A 20,223-nucleotide genomic window follows, 5' to 3' on the forward strand; every position below is an offset into this window, starting at 1 on the left:
CCTAAAATACTCCTTGGCTTCCAAGGACCTTACTGGTGGACTAAACTCCACTCCATGGTGAAGGAAGTTTATGATGAACTTCACCAATTGCGTGGAGATGAGACCAGGGCCCGTATTCACAAAGCATCTCCGAAAAGGTCCTAGGAATCCTGTTAAAAGCTATTTTTCAACACTAAAAAAAACTCCCAGCTCAGAGGAGGTTTTAGGATCATGTTAAGACACTGCCCAGACAGTCTGTGATCCTGGCATAAAAATCAACTCATGAAAGTTTCTCGGCTGGTAATCACAACAGTTTGAGGTACCGCAAAGGAAAAATAGTTATGACGCTCATTGACATTGTTGAAAATAATGGGGAATAACAAATCGCGAATGCATTGCTAGCTGTGCATGCTTCAGACAACCACAGTGAATGTGATTGTCAAATGTTGCAATGGTAAAATATTTGATATCATTTTCACCTGACATGATCACTTTGCCTACTGTTAAAAATCACTCCTCCGTTTCTTGGTTGCTAAAATTCTAATAGTTAGCCTAATTTCAGTTTGTGACAAAACAAGCAAGTATAGTTTAGAGAAACAATGTACCATCTAAACAGCTGTGAAATATATTTTGCATAACCAAAAATATTGTGTTTTGAGCTGGTGTACAAAAGGGAAATATTTAAAAAAACAACAACATGGAAGCACAGAAACTGCGCACATAGAACACATCTACCACTTCTTAGACTAGCTTTCAATGAGTGACAGATTTATACCACATTTTTATATGAATTTGGTCCGGTCACCCAAAATGTTACAGCTTTAATTCTTTGATAATACGTTGGCATGCATAATAATTGGAAGGGAAAAAAAGTGATTACGTGAGTTTGTGGTAGAAGTATTTAAGCATTTCTGAAATCATTTTCAAAAGCATGTAGGTGTCAATTGCACGTGGTGCAGGAACCACTGACCTACTTTTTCTATTATCAAGACACCTGCTGGTAACTCTGCCCTGAACAGGCAGTTAACCCACTGTTCCTAGGCCGTCATTGAAAATAATAATTTGTTCTTAACTGACTTGCCTAGTTAAATAAAGGTTAAAAAAAATACATATAAAAATACAGCCCCAGGCTTTGTGGACTCTTGCTCTGACTACATCAATTTGCCTAACGTCAATATTTTAAAGAAACAAATATATATATATATGTTATTTATCTCACACACGATCAAAAAATTTAGAACACCTACTCATTCATTATTTGTACTATTTTCTACATTGTAGAATAATAGTGAAGACATCAAAACTATGAAATAACACATGGAATCATCTAGTAACCAAAAAAGTGTTCAAGAAATAAAAATAAATGTTATATTTGATGACAGCTTTGCACACTCTTGGCATTCTCTCGGCCAGCTTCACCTGGAATGCTCTTCCAACAGTCTTGAAGGAGTTCCCACATGCTGAGCACTTGTTGGCTGCTTTTCCTTCACTTTGAGGTCCAACTCATCCTAAACCATCTCAATTGGTTGTGGTTGGGTGATTGTGGAGGCCAGGTCATCTGATGCAGCACTCCATCACTATCCTGGGTAAAATAGCCCTTACACAGCCTGGAGGTGTGTTTTGGGTCATTGTCCTGTTGAAAAATAAATGATAGTCCCACTAAGCGCATACTAGATGGGATGGCGTATCGCTGCAGAATGCTGTGGTAGCCATGCTGCTTTACTGACAGTGTCACCAGCAAAGCACCATCACACTTCCTCCTCCATGCTTCACGGTGGGACCCACACATGCATAGATCATCCGTTCACCTACTCTGCATCTCACAAAAACACGGCAGGTGGATCCAAAATCCAATTTGGACTCATCAGAACAAAGGACAGATTTCCACTGGTCTGATGTCCATTGCTTGTGTTTCTTGGCCCAAGCAAGCCTCTTCTTCTTATTGGTGACCTTTCGTAGTGCTTTCTTTGCAGCAATTTGACCATGAAGGCCTGATTCACGCTGTCTCCCCTGAACAGTTGATGTTGATGTCTGTTACTTGAACTCTGAAGCATTTATTTGGGCTGCAATTTCTGAGGCTGGTAACAAAAATGAACTTATTCTCTGCAGCAGAGGTAACTCTGGGTCTTCCTTTCCTTTGGCGGTCCTCATGAGAGCCAGTCATCATAGCACTTGAAAAAACTTTAAAAGTTCTTGGATTGTTCTGTATTGACTGACCTTCATGTCTTAAAGGAATGATGGACTGTCGTTTCTCTTTGCTTATTTGAGCTGCCATAATATGGACTTGGTCTTTTCCCAAATAGGTCTATCTTCTGTATACGACCCCCTACCTTGTCACAACACAACTGATTGGCTCAAATGCATTAAAAAGGAAAGAAATTCCACATTCACTTTTAACAAGGCACACCTGTTAATTGAAATGCATTCCAGGTGACTACCTCATGAAGACTGTGCAAAGATGTCATCAAGGCAAAGAGTAAAAAATAAAGAAAAACCCTGGAATGAGTAGGTGTCAACTTTTGACTGGTACTGTGTCAATATATACACTACTGTTCAAAAGTTTGGGTGTCACTTAGAAATGTCCTTGTTTTTCTATGAAAACATACATGAAATTAGTTGCAAAATGAATAGGCAATATAGTCAAGATTTTGACAAGGTTATAAATAATGAATTTTAATTGAAATAATTGTGTCCTTCAAACTTTGCTTTCGTCAAAGAATCCTCCATTTGCAGTAATTACAGTCTTGCAGACCTTTGGCACTCTAGTTGTCAATTTGTTGATGTAATCGGAAGAGATTTCACCTCTCGCGTGTTGGATTTGCTTGATGGGCACTTCTTACGTACCATGTGGTCAAGCTGTTCCCACAACTGCGTAATAGGGTTGAGATCAGGTGACTGTGCTGGCCACTCCATTATAGACAGAATAACATCTGACTGCTTCTTCCCTAAATAGTTCTTACATAGTTTGGAGCTGTGCTTTGGGTCATTGTCCTGTTATAGGAGGAAATTGGCTCCAATTAAGCGCCATCCACAGGGTATGGTCTTCATGATCCCTTTTACCCTGTACAAATCTCACACTTTACCACTACCAAAGCACCCCCCAGGACCGCTACATTGCCTCCACCATGCTTGACAGATGGTGTCAAGTACTCCTCCAGCATCATTTCTTTTTTTATTTCTTTGTGATCTGAACACCTCAAACTTAGATTTGTCTGTCCATTACACTTTTTCCAATCTTCCTCTGTCCAGTGTCTTCTTTTGCCCATCTTAATCTTTTATTTTTATTGTCCAGTCTGAGATGGCTTTTTCTTTGCAACTCTGCCTAGAAGGCCAGCATCCCGGAGTCGCCTCATCACTGTTGATGTTGAGACTGGTGTTTTGCAGGCACTATTTATTTAAGCTGCCAGTTGAGGTGTCTGTTTCTCAAACTCTAATGTACTTGTCCTCTTGCTCAGTTGTGCACCGGGGCCTCCCACTCCTCTTTCTATTCTGGTTAGAGACCGTTTGCGTTGTTCTGTGAAGGGAGTACTACACAGCATTGTATGAGATCTTCAATTTCTTGGCAACTTCTCGCATGGAATAGCCTTCATTTCTCAGAACGAGAATAGACTGACGAGTTAAAAAAAGGTATTTGTTTCTGGCCATTTTGAACCCCTAAATGTGTCTTCCACATTTAACTCAACCCCTCTGAATCAGAGAGGTGCGGGGGGCTGCCTTGTGGGTCAACTGCCTTGCTCAGGGGCAGAACTACAGATTTTTACCTTGTCAGCTCGGGGATTTGATCCAGCAACCTTTCGATTGCTGTCACAAAGCTCTAACCGCTAGGCTACCTGCCTAGTTCACTCAAGAAAAATCTTCAAACTGTAAGCAGTGCCTTCAACCTGGTTTAGGTTATCAGTCAACCCTACCAGGGTATTTTGAAATAGCACAGGAATGAAATCGCTTGACATATTTAAGAAATTGCTTATTCCAGTTACTAATAAGCAAGCACACATTAAGAAAATGACTAAAAATGGTTAATTCCCTGTGGATTGATGAGGAATTGAAAAAATGTTACGGTTGAGAGGGGGTCGAGGCAAAAGGAATTACAAATAAGTCTGGCTGCACAGATGACTGGCAAACGTGTACTGTATATTGAGAAGTCGTGATTAAACTAAACATACAAAAATAAATTCTAGAAAGAATGATGGTTTTGGAGTTCCTTAAATGAAATTTTGTGTAAAATGGTGAACTCAGCTCCATCCGTCATTGAATCAGATGGCTCATTCATCACAAAACCCATTGATATTGCCAAACTACTTTAATAATTTTTTTCATTGGCAGGATTAGCAAACTTTGGCATGACATGCCAACAACAAACTCTGAATCTACACATTAGAGGTCGACCGATTAATCGGCTTGGCCAATTTTTAATTGGGGACGATTTCAAGTCTTTAATCAACATTTTTGAATGCCCGATTACATTGCATTCCACGAGGAACTGCGTGGCAGGCTGACCACCTGTTACGCGAGTGCAGCAAGGAGCCAAGGTAAGTTGCTAGCTAACATTGTTTTTTATAAGATAAGATGAATCTTAACAATCACTAGTTAAAAACCTCTTAAGTCTACCCCCTCCTTTTTCGAACATTCTGTTAAAAATCGCGCAACATTTCAGCGTCCTGCTACTCATGCCAGGAATATAATATATGCATATGATTATGTGTGGATAGAAAACACTCTGAAGTTTCTAAAACTGGTTAAATCACGGCTGTGACTATAACAGAGTGTGTGTTTCATCGAAAAGCGCAAGAAAAACTGGTCACTGAAAGCTGAAAATAATATCCATGCGCCACTTGCATGTATTGTTTAAAGGACACCAAATTAAATAGTGCCACGGATGCAATTCCTACAGCTTCCACACGATGTCGCCAAAAACGTCATTTTCATTGACAAAAATCCTTTGAGTCATGACCAATAGATCCTTCATTCCATCCAGCCTACAACAATCGATTTTGGAAGAGAGAAAAATGGACATTGTTTTCTTGAGTAGCTGCTATTGAATACAGATCGCCCAGTGATCAATTTGATCGCTTATTAACGTTTACAAATACCTAAAGTTGGGTTACAAAAGTAGGTTGAAGTGTTTTGTCAAAGAATATAGGCAACTTATATAATTTTAAAAAATGACGTTGCGTGTTGGAAGAGAGCTTTTTTCTTGAACCAGACAGGCTATACAAATGGATATTTTGGGCATACATGGACGGATTTAATCGGGAAAAAGACCCAATTGTGATGTTTATGGAACATATAGGAGTGCCAACAAAGAATATCATCAAAGGTAATGAATGTTTTATATTTTATTTCTGCGTTTTTGTGTAGCGCCGGCTACGCTAATTCTTTTGTTTACGTCCCATTCAGGTATATTGGGGTGTTGCATGCTATCAGATAATAGCTTCTCATGCTTTCGCCGAAAAGCATTTTAAAAATCTGACTTGTTGGCTAGATTCACAATGAGTGTAGCTGTAATTCAATACCCTGCATGTGTATTTTAATGAACGTTTGAGTTTTAACGAGTACATTTAGCATTTAGCGTAGCGCATTTGCATTTCCAGGTGCCTAGTTGAGACGTCTGCGTCTCAAGTAGGATCAAGAGGTTAACAGAACACAGTGTGTTCTTAAAAACATTTTACCCTATTTTTCTTGCCAATTTCATGATCTCCGTTTGGTAGTTAGTCCTGTCCCATCGCTGCAACTCCCGTACTGAATCGGGAGAGGCGAAGGTCGAGAGCCGTGCGTCCTCCGAAGCACGACAATGCCAAGCCGCACTGCTTCTTGACACTGCTCGAAAGCCAGCATCACTAATGTTTCGGAGGAAATACCGTACAACTGGCGATCGTGTCAGTGTGCATGTGCCCTGCCCGCCACAGGAGTCGCTAGAGCGTGATGGGATAAGGACATCCTGGACGGTCAAACCCGGGTGTGTAGTGATGTCTCAAGCACTGTGATGCAGTGCCTTGGACCGCTGCGCCTCTCGGGAGGCCCCACAGAGGGTGTTCTGTGGGGCCTCGTCATTGTCTTGTCATGTATCTTTTTTTTCTTTTTCTTCGTATATATTTTTAACCTCAATTTCGACATACACTCCTGCCACCCGCCTCACCCAATGTGGTATAGATCTGCTATTTTCTATACTTTATAACCAGAACCCCCAACAGAAGCTAGCCAGATCGCTAGCAGTGGCTGTCATCAGCTAACCTCAGCCCGGTCAACTCCTGCCAGTCTGCACATCTGCCACATCTCCGGATTCCTACCAAAAGCTCTGAATCTTGTCACCTGGATTATCTCGGCTAGCTAGCTGCTATCCGAGTGGCTACTCTTGGCTAACGTCTCTGCCCTGAAGCAAGCACCAGTTAGCCTGGAGGCCCTGCTAGGCCCATCTCTCAGTTCGCTGAAGAGGTCCATCAGCCACTTATTGGGCTACAATACCTATTTTGCCAGTGGGCCTGGACCCCTTTTACTGCCAACACGGAGCCCTGTCGATCCATCACGACTGGTCTACTGACCTAATCCGCCTGAGGGGGTATCAACAGACTCCTCCGTCGCGACGTCCCCTGAAGGCCCATCTGCTAGCCCCGGCCTGCTAGCTGTCAGAATTGCCGTGTCTCCAGCTCGCCTAGCTACTCACTGGACCCTTTGATCACTCGGCTACACATGCCTCTTCCTAATGTCAATGTGCCTTGTCCATTGCTAATTTGGTTAGTGATCGTCTTATTTAACTGTAGAGCCTCCAGCCCTGCTCAAAATGCCTTAGCTAGCCCTTTTGTTCCACCTCCCACACATGCGGTGACCTCACCTGGTTTAAATGGTGTCTCTAGAGACAGTACCTCATCGTCACTCAATGCCTAGGTTTACCTCCACTGTATTCACATCCTACCATACCCTTGTTTGTACATTATGCCTTGAATATATTCTTCCACGCACTGAAACCTGCTCCTTTTACTCTTTGTTCCGAACGCACTAGACAACCAGTTCTTATAGCCTATAGCTGTACCCTTATCCTACTCCTCTGTTCCTCTGGTGATGTAGAGGTTAATCCAGGCCCTGCCTGGCCTCGCTCCACTCCCATTCCCCAGGCGCTCTCATTTGTTGACTTCTGTAACCGTAAAAGCCTTGGTTTCATGCATGTTAACATTAGAAGCCTCCTCACTAAGTTTGTTTTATTCACTGTTTTAGCATACTCTGCCAACCCGGATGTTCTAGCCGTGTCTGAATCCTGGTTTAGGAAGGCCACCAATAATCCTGGAATTTCCATCCCTAACTATAACGTTTTCTGACAAGATAGAACTGCCAAAGGGTGTGGAGTTTCAATATACTGCAGAGATTGACAGAACTCTGCTGGTTTACTATCCAGGTCTGTGTCCAAACCAGTTGCCGCTTGTTATAGATCACCTTCAGCCCCCAGCTGTGCCCTGGACACCATATGTGAACTGATTGCCCCCCATCTATCTTCTGAGCTCGTGCTACTAGGTGACCTAAACCGGGACATGCTTAACACCCCGGCCATCCTACAAACTAAGCTTGATGCCCTCAATCTAACACAAATTATCAATGAACCTGCATGGTACAACCCCCAAATCCGTAAACACGGGCACCCTCATTGATATCGTCCTGACCAATTTGCCCTCTAAATACACCTCTGCTGTCTTCAACCAGGATCTCAGTGATCACTGCCTCATTGCCTGTGTCCGTAATGGGTCTGCGGTCAAACGACCACCACTGTCAAATGCTCCCTAAAACACTTCAGCGAGCATGCCTTTCTAATCGACCTGGCCCAGGTATCCTGGAAGGATATTGACCTCATTCCGTCAGTAGAGGATGCCTGGTTCTTCTTTAAAAGTGCATTCCTCACCATTTTAAATAAGCATGCCCCATTCAAAAACGTAGAACCAGGAACAGATATAGCCCTTGGTTCACTCCAGACCTGAATGCCCTTGACCAACACAAAAATATCCTGTGGCGTACTGCATTAGCATCGAATAGCCGCCGTGATATGCAACTTTTCAGGGAAGTTAGGAACCAATATTCACAGGCAGTTAGGAAAGCAAAGGCTAGCTTTTTCAAACAGAAATTTGCATCCTGTAGCACGAACTCCAAAAAGTTGTGGGACGCTGTAAAGTCCATGGAGAATAAGAGCAGCACCTCCCAGCTGTCCACTGAGGCTAGGAAACACTGTCACCACCGATAAATCCACTATAATTGAGAATTTCAATAAGCATTTATATACGGCTGGCCATGCTTTTCACCTGGCTACCCCTACCCCGGTCAACAGCTCTGCACCCCCCCACAGCAACTTGCCCAAGCCTCTCCATTTCTCCTTCACCCAAATCCAGATAGCTGATGTTCTGAAACCGCTGCGAGATCTGGACCCCTACAAGTCAGTTGGGCTAGACGATCGACCGATTTATGATTTTCCAACGACGATATCGTTTTTGGGGGGGGGGACAAAAAAAAAGCCCATACCGATTTTTAAAATGTATTTGTAATAATGACAAAACAATACATCAATAAAATCATTTTAGCCTCAAATAAATAATCAAACATGTTCAATTTGGTTTAAATAATGCAAAAACAAAGTGTTGGAGAAGAAAGTAAAAGTGCAATATGTGCAATGTAAGAAAGCTAATGTTTAAGTTCCTTGCTCAGAACATGAGAACATATGACAGCTGGGGGTTCCTTTTAACATGAGTCTTCAATATTCCCAGGTAATAAGTTTTGGGTTGTAGTTATAATAGGAATTATAGGACTATTTCTCCCTATATCATTTGTATTTCATATACCTCTGACTATTGAATGTTCTTATAGGCACTTTAGTATTGCCAGTGTAACAGTATAGCTTCCTTACCTCTCCTTGCTCCTAACTGGGCTCGAACCAGGAACACAACAACGACAGCCACCCTCGAAGCAGCGCTACCCATGCAGCGCAAGGGGAACAACTACTCCAAGTCTCAGAGCGAGTGGCGTTTGAAACGCTATTAGCGCGCACCCCGCTAACTAGCTAGCCATTTCACATCACATCGTTACACCGGCTTAATCTCGGGAGTTGATAGGCTTGAAGTCATAAACAGCAGAGCTGCTGGCAAAATGCACGAAAGTGCTGTTTGAATGAATACTTATGAGCCTGCTGGTGCCTATCATCACTCAGACTGCTCTATGAAGTCCTAGACTTAATTATAACATAATTACACACAGAAATGCGAGCCTTAGGTCATTAATATGGTAGAATCCGGAAACTCACCTCGAAAACAAGACGTTTATTCTTTCAGTGAAATACTGGACCGTTACGTATTTTATCTAACGAGTGGCATCCATCAGTCTACATATTCCTGTTACATTGCACAACCTTCAATGTTATGTCATAATTACGTAAAATTCTGGCAAATTAGTTCGCAATGAGCCAGGCGGCCCAAACTGTTGCGTATACCCTGACTCTGCGTGCAATGAACGCAAGAGAATTGATGCAATTTCACCTGGTTAATATTGCCTGCTAACCTAGATTTATTTTAGCTAAATATGCAGGTTTAAAAATATATACTTCTGTGTATTGATTTTAAGAAAGGCATTGGTGATTATGGTTAGGTACACGTTGGAGCAACGACAGTCCTTTTTCACGAATGAGCACTACATCGATTATATGCAACGCAGGACACGCTAGATAAACTAGTAATATCAACCATGTGTAGTTATAACTAGTGATTATGATTACGTTTAACGCTAACTAGCAACTTACCTTGGCTTCTTACTGCATTCGCGTAACAGGCCGGCTCCTCGTGAGGCAGGTGGTTAGAGCATTGGACTAGTTAACCGTAAGGTTGCAAGATTGAATCCCTGACCTGACAAGGTAAAAATCTGTTCTCCCCCTGAACAAGGCAGTTAACCCAACTCATATGGCAGGCAAAAACCTGAGAAGGAATCCTAACAGGAAGTGAGAAATCTGAGGCTGGTATATTTTCAAACCATTCCATTTTGAAATCCCTGTTAGATATGAATGAAGATCCACTTCCTAGAGCTTCCACTAGATGTCAACCGTCTTTAGAAATTTGAATGAGGCTTCTGCTGTTATGAGGCTGAATAAGAACAGAATGCATCAGACTACTGGCAGAGTGCCAGTTCCAGGTCACGCGCATACCGCATGATATCTTCCTGTGTTCTGTTCCTCCTCTAGACACAAAGGAATTCTCCGGTTGGAACTTTATTGAAGCTATATGTTAAAAACATCCTAATGATTGATTCTGTAGTTAGTTTGAAATGTTTCTTCGACCTGTAATATAACTTTTTTTAAGTTTTTGTCAGAAGAAACTGTCGACCAGCTCCAGCGTTTGGATAGGTGTACCTAACGCGCTAACAAAAGTAGCTAATTTGACATAAATAATGGACATTATCAAACAAATCAAGCATTTATTGTGGACCTGGGATTCCTGGGAGACTTTCTGATGAAGATCATCAAAGGTAAGGGAATATTTAGCATGTCATTTATGGGTATAGTTGACTCCAACGTGGTGGCTATGTGACTTATTCTGAGCGCCGTCTCAGGTTATTGCATGGTTTTTATTTTTCCGTAAAGTTTTTTTAAAAATCTGACACAGCGGTTGCATTAAGGAGAGGTATATCTATATGTATAACTTGTATTATCATCTACATTTATGATGAGTATTTCTGTTGAATCGATGTGGCTATGCAAAATCACTGGATGTTTTTGGAACTAGTGAGTAATGCACCAATGTAAACTCAGATTTTAAAAATATAAATATGAACTTTTTCAAACACAACATATATGTATTGTGTAACATTAAGTCCTATGAGTGTCATCTGATGAAGATTATCAAAGGTTAGTGATTAATTTTATCTCTCTGTGATTTTTTTTTTTTTCTCTCTCTTTGGCTGGAAAAATTGGCTGTGTGTTTCTGTGAGTTGTTGGTGACCTAACATAATCGTTTGTGGTGCTTTCCCCGTAAATCCTATTTGAAATCGGACACTGTGGTGGGATTAACAACAAGACTACCTTGAAAAAGATATGATACATGTATGTTTGAGGAATTTTAATTATGAGATTTCTGTTCTTTTGAATTTGGCGCCCTGTACTTTCACTGGTTGTTGTCATATCGCTCCCGTTAACGGGATTGCAGCCATAAGAAGTTTTATTTTTTATTCTCTAATGATCTGGCACTGCGTAAAGCCTGGGTATCTATTTATGCTGGTGACTCAACATTATATACACTACATGACCAAAAGTATGTGAACACCTGTTCATCAAACATCTCATTCTAAAATCATGGGCATTAATATGGGATTGGACCCCCCCTCTGCTACTATAACAGTTTTCCACTAGATGTTGGGACATTGCTGTGGGGACTTGCTTCCATTCAGCCACAAGCATTAGTGAGGTCGGGCACTGATGTTGGGCAATTAGGCATGGATCACAGTCATTGTTCCAATACATCCCAAAGGTGTTCGATGTGGTTTTGGTCAGGGCTCTGTGCAGAACAGTCAAGTTCTTCCATACTAAACTCAACAAACCATTTCTGTATGGTTAATGTACACAGAGTTAACATCAATGACATGCATATCAATCTCTCTTGGCTTAAAGTAGAGGAGTGACTTCATCACTATTTGTCTTTTGTGAGAGGTATTGAAATGTTGAAAGCACCGAGCTGTCTGTTCAAATGACTAGCACACAGGTCCGATGGCAACCCATGTATACCCCACAAGACATGCCACCAGGGGTCTCTTCACAGTTCCCAATTCCAGAACACACTCTGGGAAATGCACAGTACTACACAGAGCCATGATAACTACATGGAACTCTATTCCACATCAAGTAACCCATGCAAGCAGTAAAATCGAATTAACAAAACAACATAACTACACCTTATGGAACAACGCACACTGAAGAGAGACACATACTTATACTAGCACTCTATACACACACATTTTAAAATTGTTGTATGGTGGTATTATACATTTTGTGCTGTAATGATATATTATTTTGTTTAATTTGTAGTTTTTTTTTGTGCCTTAATGTGTTTGCACCCCAGGAATAGTAGCTGCTGCCTTGGCAATTACATGTTCTGTTGAGGCAAATTGTCTCTGTTTACACACAGGTGTTCGGAGACATATCTAATTAGCTCAGGCAATCGACTGTCTTCCTTCTGTTTTCATTAAAACAAGTGCTGTAACATGGCAGTGTGGGAACCATCAAGGTGTATAGTGATTTGTCCTTTTTACGATTTCTTGCAGATATGAAAGATGTGTTCCTTTATGCTTCCAAAACCATACCGCAAGCGAAGCGCTGCATGTTGAGAGTAAGCATTGGGGCTCTTAGTGTCTTCTGACCGGGTGTGTTTTGCTATCGTCAATAGGCGATAAAGGTAGTTAGTGTCTGAATGTCTTACCATAACCCTTCCCGTAACATTTTTAAATTTCCACGTCAATGAGGACATCCAGCTGACATCACCTAAGGATCTCAGATAGCAAGGACCCTTCTGATTTCAGGGAAAGATGGTGGATAAATTGTCTTACTCAGGCCGTTTACAATTGAAAAAAATTATAACAGTTCTGGTCTGCTTATGGGGTGGCTCTCCCGTAGGCACCAATACCAAAGATATTGTGCCATTACGATAGCAGCCGGGTCTGGTTAGTTCATTGACTAACCAGAAAAAATGAGGGAGTGGGATGCCTAGCTTCCTCTTCAGTCTCTGGTTTCATTTTGGTGATTGTTCCTGTATGTCATTACTACTATCTACAATGTTGTTCATTTGACTTCAGTTTTAGCTAGCTAATAACATAATCAATCACTACTACTGACTGGTAGTGTAGTGATATCATTTTGTGTAATTTTAGTAAAGTTTTGTGTGTCAATGTATCTACTAGCTATACCAGTTTGTCCCAGATGCAACTCAAACGCTGACCCCTAGTCCCTATACACTTGTGGTAGTTGTAAAGGTTCTAATTAGTTGCAATATGATGAAACTTCCACCTAACCTATCAGGACAAGGTGGAGCTATTTCAATATTGTTTGCACTTGTCAAATCTTCTCAGATCTCCACTGGAGCATAGGAGTCCATTTGGGATTTCGCCCTAGTCCCTGGAGCAAATGCAGTTAACTTTGTTGTAATAAAATATTACAACAAACTTGCAGTCAGTAAACGTATCACTAAATCTGACTTTAAAGGGAGCTCTGTGTCGCATGTAAATTCAATGCAAACCAAAAGCACAGCATGCCTTTGGGGCTACTCCACTGTCTGCAGAACTCCTCCTTTTCCCTCAGAGGCTACTTTTGCTTTTATATCCCACGGCCGTGGTGTTGTCTACATGACTTATGACCCATTTACACCACCAGACAGACCACCTGCTGGTAATTTAGTGGGTCAATCCTGTTAGATGCTCTGTGTGATTGGTGCTACCTACGCACTGAAATCCTACCCAGCATATCTAACAATATCAGTTGATTTATTTAGGCACTGGAAACCTGTTAGTCACATTGTGACATGATGATATTACAGACAATCCGCTGTTGCTGTGCAGGTTCTTAGAATACGACAACATCCAATTCCGTATAGTGCAGTGAATTCGGCACAATCTGCATCTTCAAGTAGGATGGTAGTACTGAACCATTAGATTGTCAGGAAATAATGTGAGTTTGAAATAAGATGCTTTTGGGTGGTTTAGGGGCTGTTTCTGTAAAAGTCTTTCATCCTCTAGCCACAGAGCTAGTCTTCAAGACCAATTTTTTTTCACAGTTCTCCCAACTAAGCATAGGTTAGCTGTAGTATCTAAAGAAACAGCATTATCTAACTTCCTCTGTATTTATTTGTTTTTGTCTAACAGCAATGAACAATGACCATAGTTGACAGATCTTCAGAGAAATCTGACCACGAGTCAGTCGGGTGCAAGCGCTCCGGATCGCTGACCTTCCCTGGCGGCGACGGGAACGGGATGGACGGCGGGTGCTCCAGCTGGGGGGCGGGGGGTCCCTCATCCTCCGACACCCCCAGGGTGAAGACCGGGGGCTGCATGGGCCCAACCCCTGGAGCCACTGTCTACAGCAGCAGTGCTGCCATCACCGCAGACAGGCCCAAGGAGCAAGGTGAGGAGGGTTGATGTGCTCAATTCTGAAGTCTTTTGACGCTAACAGATAGGGATGGGGCGTTTCCATCAAAGGACGCATGAGCACCAATGTAAAGTTCATAGCAGCATATCAAATTGAGTGTCAAATGAATTTTTTTGGAAATGAAGGCATTGCTGCATCTTTCAACCATTTTCCACCTTAAAAATTAGGCATAAGTAAAGGCTTTGATTTCTGGATAAACAGATGGAAAAGGGGTCTTTTAGTTTTTCTGGTAGATGTTTTCTATCATAAATCCATCAAAACACAATGTTGACATAAACTAATGTCAACAATTGTATTTAGTAATTTAAATTGTATACCTTCTGTAAGTTTAAGAAATATTGCCTTGTGGGTTTTTGGAAACAATTACATCTTTAAAGGTGCTACACATGAGATTTTTAATTGTTGCATTGTAATTTCAGAAAATGTCCAACTGTCAAACTGGGAAAGCTGTTTTAGTGTTTGCAGAGGTTGCATGGCCTGTATCCAGTGCGCGCTTTATGCACATGTACAAAACATTAGGAATACCTTCTTAATATTGAGTTTAGAGGTCGACCGATTAATCGGAGTGGCCGATTTAATTAGGGCCGGTTTTCATAACAACCGGAAATCTGTATTTTTGGACACCGATTTTGCCTCGTTTTAAAAAAAATATTTTTAACTAGGCATGTCAGTTAAGACCACATTCTTATTTTCAATGACGGCCTAGGAACGGTGGATTAACTGCCTCGTTCAGGGGCAGAACAACAGATGTTCACCTTGTCAGCTTGGGGGATTCAATCTTGCAACCTTACAGTTAACTAGTCCAACGCAATAATGACCGTTGCACTCCACGGAGACTGCCTGTTACGCGAATGCAGTAAGCCAAGGTAAGTTGCTAGCTAGCATTAAACTTATCTTATAAAAACAATCAATCATAATCACTAGTTAACTACACATGGTTGATGATATTACTAGATATGATCTAGCATGTCCTGCGTTGCATATAATCTGACTGACCATACAAGTATCTAAGTATCTGACTGTGCGGTGGTAGGCAGAAGCAGGTGCGTAAACATTCATTCAAACAGCACTTTCGTGCTTTTTGCCAGCAGTTCTTCGTTGTGCGTCAAGCATTGCGCTGTTTATGACTTCAAGCCTATCAACTCCCGAGATGAGGCTGGTGTAACCGAAGTGAAATGGCTGGCTAGTTAGCGCGCGCTAATAGCGTTTCAAACGTCGCTCGCTCTGAGTCTTGGGGTGGTTGTTTCCCTTGCTCTGCATGGGTAACGCTGCTTTGAGGGTGGCTTTTGTCGTTGTGTTCCTGGTTTGAGCCCAGGGAGGAGCGAGGAGAGGGACGGAAGCTATACTGTTACACTGGCAATACTAAAGTGCCTATAAGAACATCCAATAGTCAAAGGTTAATGAAATACAAATGGTATAGGTAAATAGTCCTATAATTCCTATAATAACTACAACCTAAAACTTCTTACCTGGGAATATTGAAGCCTCATGTTAAAAGGAACCACCAGCTTTCATATGTTCTCATGTTCTGAGCAAGGAACTTCAGCTTTCTTACATAGCACATATTGCACTTTTACTTTCTTCTCCAACACTTTGTTTTTGCATTATTTAAACCAAATTGAACATGTTTCATTGTTTACTTGAGGCTAAATTGATTGTATTGATGTATTATACTAAGGTAAAATAAGTGTTCATTCAGTATTGTTGTAATTGTCATTATTACAAATCGTTTTTTTAAATCGGCCGATTTATCGGTATCGGCTTTTTTGGTCCCCCAGTAATCTGTATCGGCATTGAAAAATCATAATCGGTCGACCTCTAATTGAGTTGCATCCCCCCCTTTACCCTCAGAACATCCTCTATTCATTGGGGCATGGATTCTACACGGTGTCGAATGCGATCCATAGGGATGCTGGCCCATCTTGACTCCAATATATCCCACAGTTGTCACTTTGGCTTGGTGTCCTTTGGGTGGTGGACCATTCTTGATACACACGGGAAAACTGTTGAGCATGAAAAACCCAGCAGCGTTGAAGTTCTTGACACAAACCGGTGCACCTGGCACGTACTACCATATCCCTTTCAAAGGCACTTAAATATTTTGTCCTGCCTAATTACCCTCTGAATGGCACACATACACAATCGTTGTCTCAAAGCTTAAAAATCATTTTTAAACCTATCTGGAATAAGAGTACCACCTCGATAACAGCCAGTGAAATTGCAGGGCGCCGAATTCAAAACAGAAATCCAATAATTAAAATTCCTCAAACATACAAGTATTATACACAATTTTGAAGATAAACTTATTGTAAATCCAACCAAGGAGAGGAGTCACAAAAGTCAGAAATAGCATTAAACGTTATCACTTACCTTTGATCTTCTTCTGGTGGTACTCCCAGGTCTCCATGTTAGACAATACATGTTCGATAATGTCCCTCTTTATGACAAAAAGCCTCCTTTTTGTTTGTGTGTTTTGTCCAGTAATCCGAATGCTCAAGGCATGTGCACTAAGTCCAGACAAAAAGTACAATAAAGGTTAGAAACATGCCAACCTTCCGGTTGTTTTTGTCATAAATAATATTTAAACCGGACAAAAGCTTCGTCAATAGAAAAAGAGAAACAAGAAAGGCGCGTTCCCGATCAGGCGCATGGCTGATGTCTGGAAATTTCCACTGGCCACATGTAGAAGAAGACATAGAGCTCGTGAACTGGGACCTAAGTCTTTGTATGGTGGATAGGCTTTCAATAGAAAAACAGCCTTTCAAAATAATAGTAATTCCTGGTTGGATTTTCCTCAGGTGTTCCCTGCCTTATCAGTTCTGTTATACTCAGACATTATTTTAACAGTTTTGGAGACTTTAGTAGATTTGGATAGAAAACACTCTAATTATATGCATATCCTATCTTCTGGGCCTGAGGCAGGTTAATATGGACACACTTTTCATCCAAAATTCTGAATGCTGCCCCCTACCCTAGTGAGGTTAACCTGTCTCCTCCCCTTTATCTGCACTGATTTGAAGTGGAAGCCTAGCGGTGAAGAGTGTTGGGCCAGGTCGCTGGTTCGACTCATCGAGCCAACTAGGTGAAAAATATGTCGATGTGCCCTTGAGCAAGGCACTCAACCCTAATTGCGCCTGTGAGTCGCTCTTATCCAGCGCATCTGGCCTCCCGGGTGGCGCAGTGGTTAAGGGCGCTGTACTGCAGCGCCAGCTGTGCCATCAGAGACTCTGGGTTCGCGCCCAGGCTCTGTCGTAACCGGCCGCGACCGGGAGGTCCGTGGGGCGACGCACAATTGGCCTAGCGTCGTCCGGGTTAGAGAGGGCTTGGTCGGTAGGGATGTCCTTGTCTCATCGCGCACCAGCGACTCCTGTGTCGGGCCGGGCGCAGTGCGCGCTAACCAAGGTTGCCAGGTGCACGGTGTTTCCTCTGACACATTGGTGCAGCTGGATTCCGGGTTGGATGCGCGCTGTGTTAAGAAGCAGTGCGCCTAGGTTGGGTTGTATCGGAGGACGCATGACTTTCAACCTTCGTCTCTCCCGAGCCGGTACGGGAGTTGTAGCGATGAGACAAGATAGTAGCTACTACAACAATTGGACACCACAAAATTGGTTTAACAAGGGATCATAGCCTTCACCTGGTCAGTCTGTCATGGAAAGTACAGGTGTCCTTAATGTTTTGTACACTTGGATGTGACCAGCTTTTTGCCTGTTTCACTAATCCAGCTCGGGGTAGGTCGCTTTCTTTGCAGTGTCTTTACAGCGAAGGGCAAGGGTTGCCTAGCAGTGTGCGTGCTCACTCCACCAGTGTGGCGGCTGCTTGGGCATTGTTCAGGGGCATGATGATTGGTGATATCTGTGCTGCAGCGAGTTGGTGTTCTGTTTTGAGGTTTTATTGCTTGGAAGTAACTGTTCCCAGTGTGGCAGCGCACAGGTTGTGCATTTATCTGAGTTACCACAATTCCCTGTGGGTTTGGAACTTGGGCTGCCTTGGGGTGCAGCAGTGTGTAAAGCGCGCATTAGCAAGGTTACCACCGTTTCCTGTGGGTTTGAGCCTTGGCAGCGCGCGAGTAAAAGGTTTTAGCCTTGGCTTGCCCTGGTTCATTGACTATAGTCAATGCTATGCAGTGCGTGTGTGCTCTTTTACAAAGTCACGACAGGTGTTCTGTTTTGTACTTGCGGTTACTTGTACGCGTTCTGACATTTTCAGGCTTGCACAGTAAGTATTGTTCTTGGAACCTTTTTTGGTCTATGGACTTGAGCTGCAGTGGCAGCGTGTCAGTATCCATAGCCAAATTACAGCAGGTTTTGGTTACCTATATGAGACTTGACAGTTCAGGCCTCATGAGGCTCTCTGACAGTTCAGGCTTCTCAGATAAGTATTAGGGGAAAAGGGTGTCTTCTGTAAACCCTTTTTGGTGCCTGTGGAACTTGTGTGTGCTTGGGCTGCTGAGGGCCTCCTAGTTTTTGGTATCTTCTGAGCAGGCTTGTGATTCTAAGTCCCCATAGTATGTTATACTGACTGAGTGACCGACTGAAAGGGAATATACAGTTGTGAAAATAACTACTGTTCCCTGAAGGAGGAACCGAGGTATAACATATGTTGGCCCTATGCCATCAGGCATAGGAGCGGAACTGATTGCAAGTCCTAGTATTATAGCCAGGACGGCAGGGCTTCCGAGGGCGTGCTTGGCATTCATTGGCTCGTTGAATGTGGTTTCTTCTTTTTTTTCGGGTGAATGTGATTGGCCGTTGACTCTCCATACTATGTTATACCTCGTTCCCTCCTTCAGTGAACAGTAGTTATATTCATAGCTGTACATTTGTTAAACTTTCAAATCAATGTTTGTGGTTTGGCATACATTTTAAAGTTTAAAAAAAACTGAGTCAAAGCGTAATTCCATTACTGTGGTATTGCCCGGTATCTTTGGTTGCAGGGCTCCAAATGCATAAAATTACAGAAGGAAAGGACCTTAATTGATTGGAAAATAGTATTGAAAATGTAATTCATGCCCGATTGTAATGAATGAAATCTTTCAAGACTATATTCCAAACAGGGAGTGCTGAGTTGAGTAGTGGTTTCCCAGATCTCTTCTCATAAGTGACTGCCTTAACCGGTTCCCCTACATGTTTCTATTATACTGGCCCAGTTATTTAACCATATTGCGATTTTGAGGGGTGTAAATAGCCTGATGTACCCTGAACAATAGATCCTGTGGCGCCACATGTTATGTCACTAAACAAGAAACACAGCATCTTTCTGCTGTCCCCACCCATCCATCAAATATGCCTAGCTTTCAATTCAAAGAAATTGATTGTCAATTTGAAAGTGCCTTCAAGTTGGAAGCAGTAAAAAAAATGTATTCCTACTGATTTATCTACCAGGCAACGCTGTATTGCATTATTGCAACAAGAAAATAACAGACATCTGTGATTTTGAGGCTGCTTTCACACAGTTGTGCAATCTGGAAGACATTTGTAATATGTATTTTACCGTTAGTTTCCCTTTCCCCTCCGCAGTGGTGCTGACCAGTGGGGACGGCATCGCCTTGCCCCAGAAGGTGCTGTTCCCGGCCGAGCGGCTCAGCCTGAAGTGGAACCAGGTCAACCGCATCGGATCAGGTCTCCAGAACCTGGGCAATACCTGCTTCCTCAACTCGGCTCTGCAGTGTCTCACCTACACTGCTCCCCTCAGTAACTACATGCTGTCCCGGGAGCACTCTAAAACGTGTATGTAGATAATAGAACCAGGGGCTCTTTTGTTTATATTACATTTTCATAATGCAAAGCAGGAGAAGGTTAGAAAGAGAAACAAAAGTAATATTTAGACAAAGAAGAGCGCTTCAAATTGATCAAAGTGTATGTTGATTCTTTGCTTAAAGGCCCAGTGCAGTCAAGTTTTTCCTGTGTTTTATATACATTTCCACACTATGCACTTGGAATAATACTGTGAAATTATGATAATGCTCTGTTTGAAAAGACTGCCTGAAATTTCAGCCTGTTTTTGTGTGATGTAGTTTTGACCTGCCTAGTGACATAACCTGGTGGTAAATTAGTTAACAGACCAATAAGAGAGTTCTAAACCGCTCTGCCAATAACAGCTAG

At 42.2% G+C, this 20,223-nt stretch overlaps 1 protein-coding gene across 3 annotated transcripts in view; it reads left to right on the forward strand.

Annotated features, from left to right (window-relative positions):
* The window catches only part of LOC139376750 (ubiquitin carboxyl-terminal hydrolase 42-like), a 31,008-nt gene that overhangs the window by 1,729 nt on the left and 9,056 nt on the right, over positions 1-20,223 (forward strand). For 2 of the 3 annotated variants that reach the window (XM_071119645.1, XM_071119647.1), the window contains exons 2-3: positions 13,840-14,098; positions 19,639-19,848. In XM_071119645.1, coding sequence (XP_070975746.1) covers positions 13,849-14,098; positions 19,639-19,848 — 460 coding nt within the window. In that variant the 5' untranslated portion in view covers positions 13,840-13,848. Of the gene's footprint in view, positions 1-12,221; positions 12,315-13,839; positions 14,099-19,638; positions 19,849-20,223 lie in introns of those variants that run through there. The other variant, XM_071119646.1, reaches the window with a different exon arrangement.

The sequence above is a fragment of the Oncorhynchus clarkii genome, chromosome 20 (genome assembly GCF_045791955.1).
Source record: "Oncorhynchus clarkii lewisi isolate Uvic-CL-2024 chromosome 20, UVic_Ocla_1.0, whole genome shotgun sequence".
NCBI classification, from domain to species: Eukaryota; Metazoa; Chordata; class Actinopteri; order Salmoniformes; family Salmonidae; genus Oncorhynchus; species Oncorhynchus clarkii.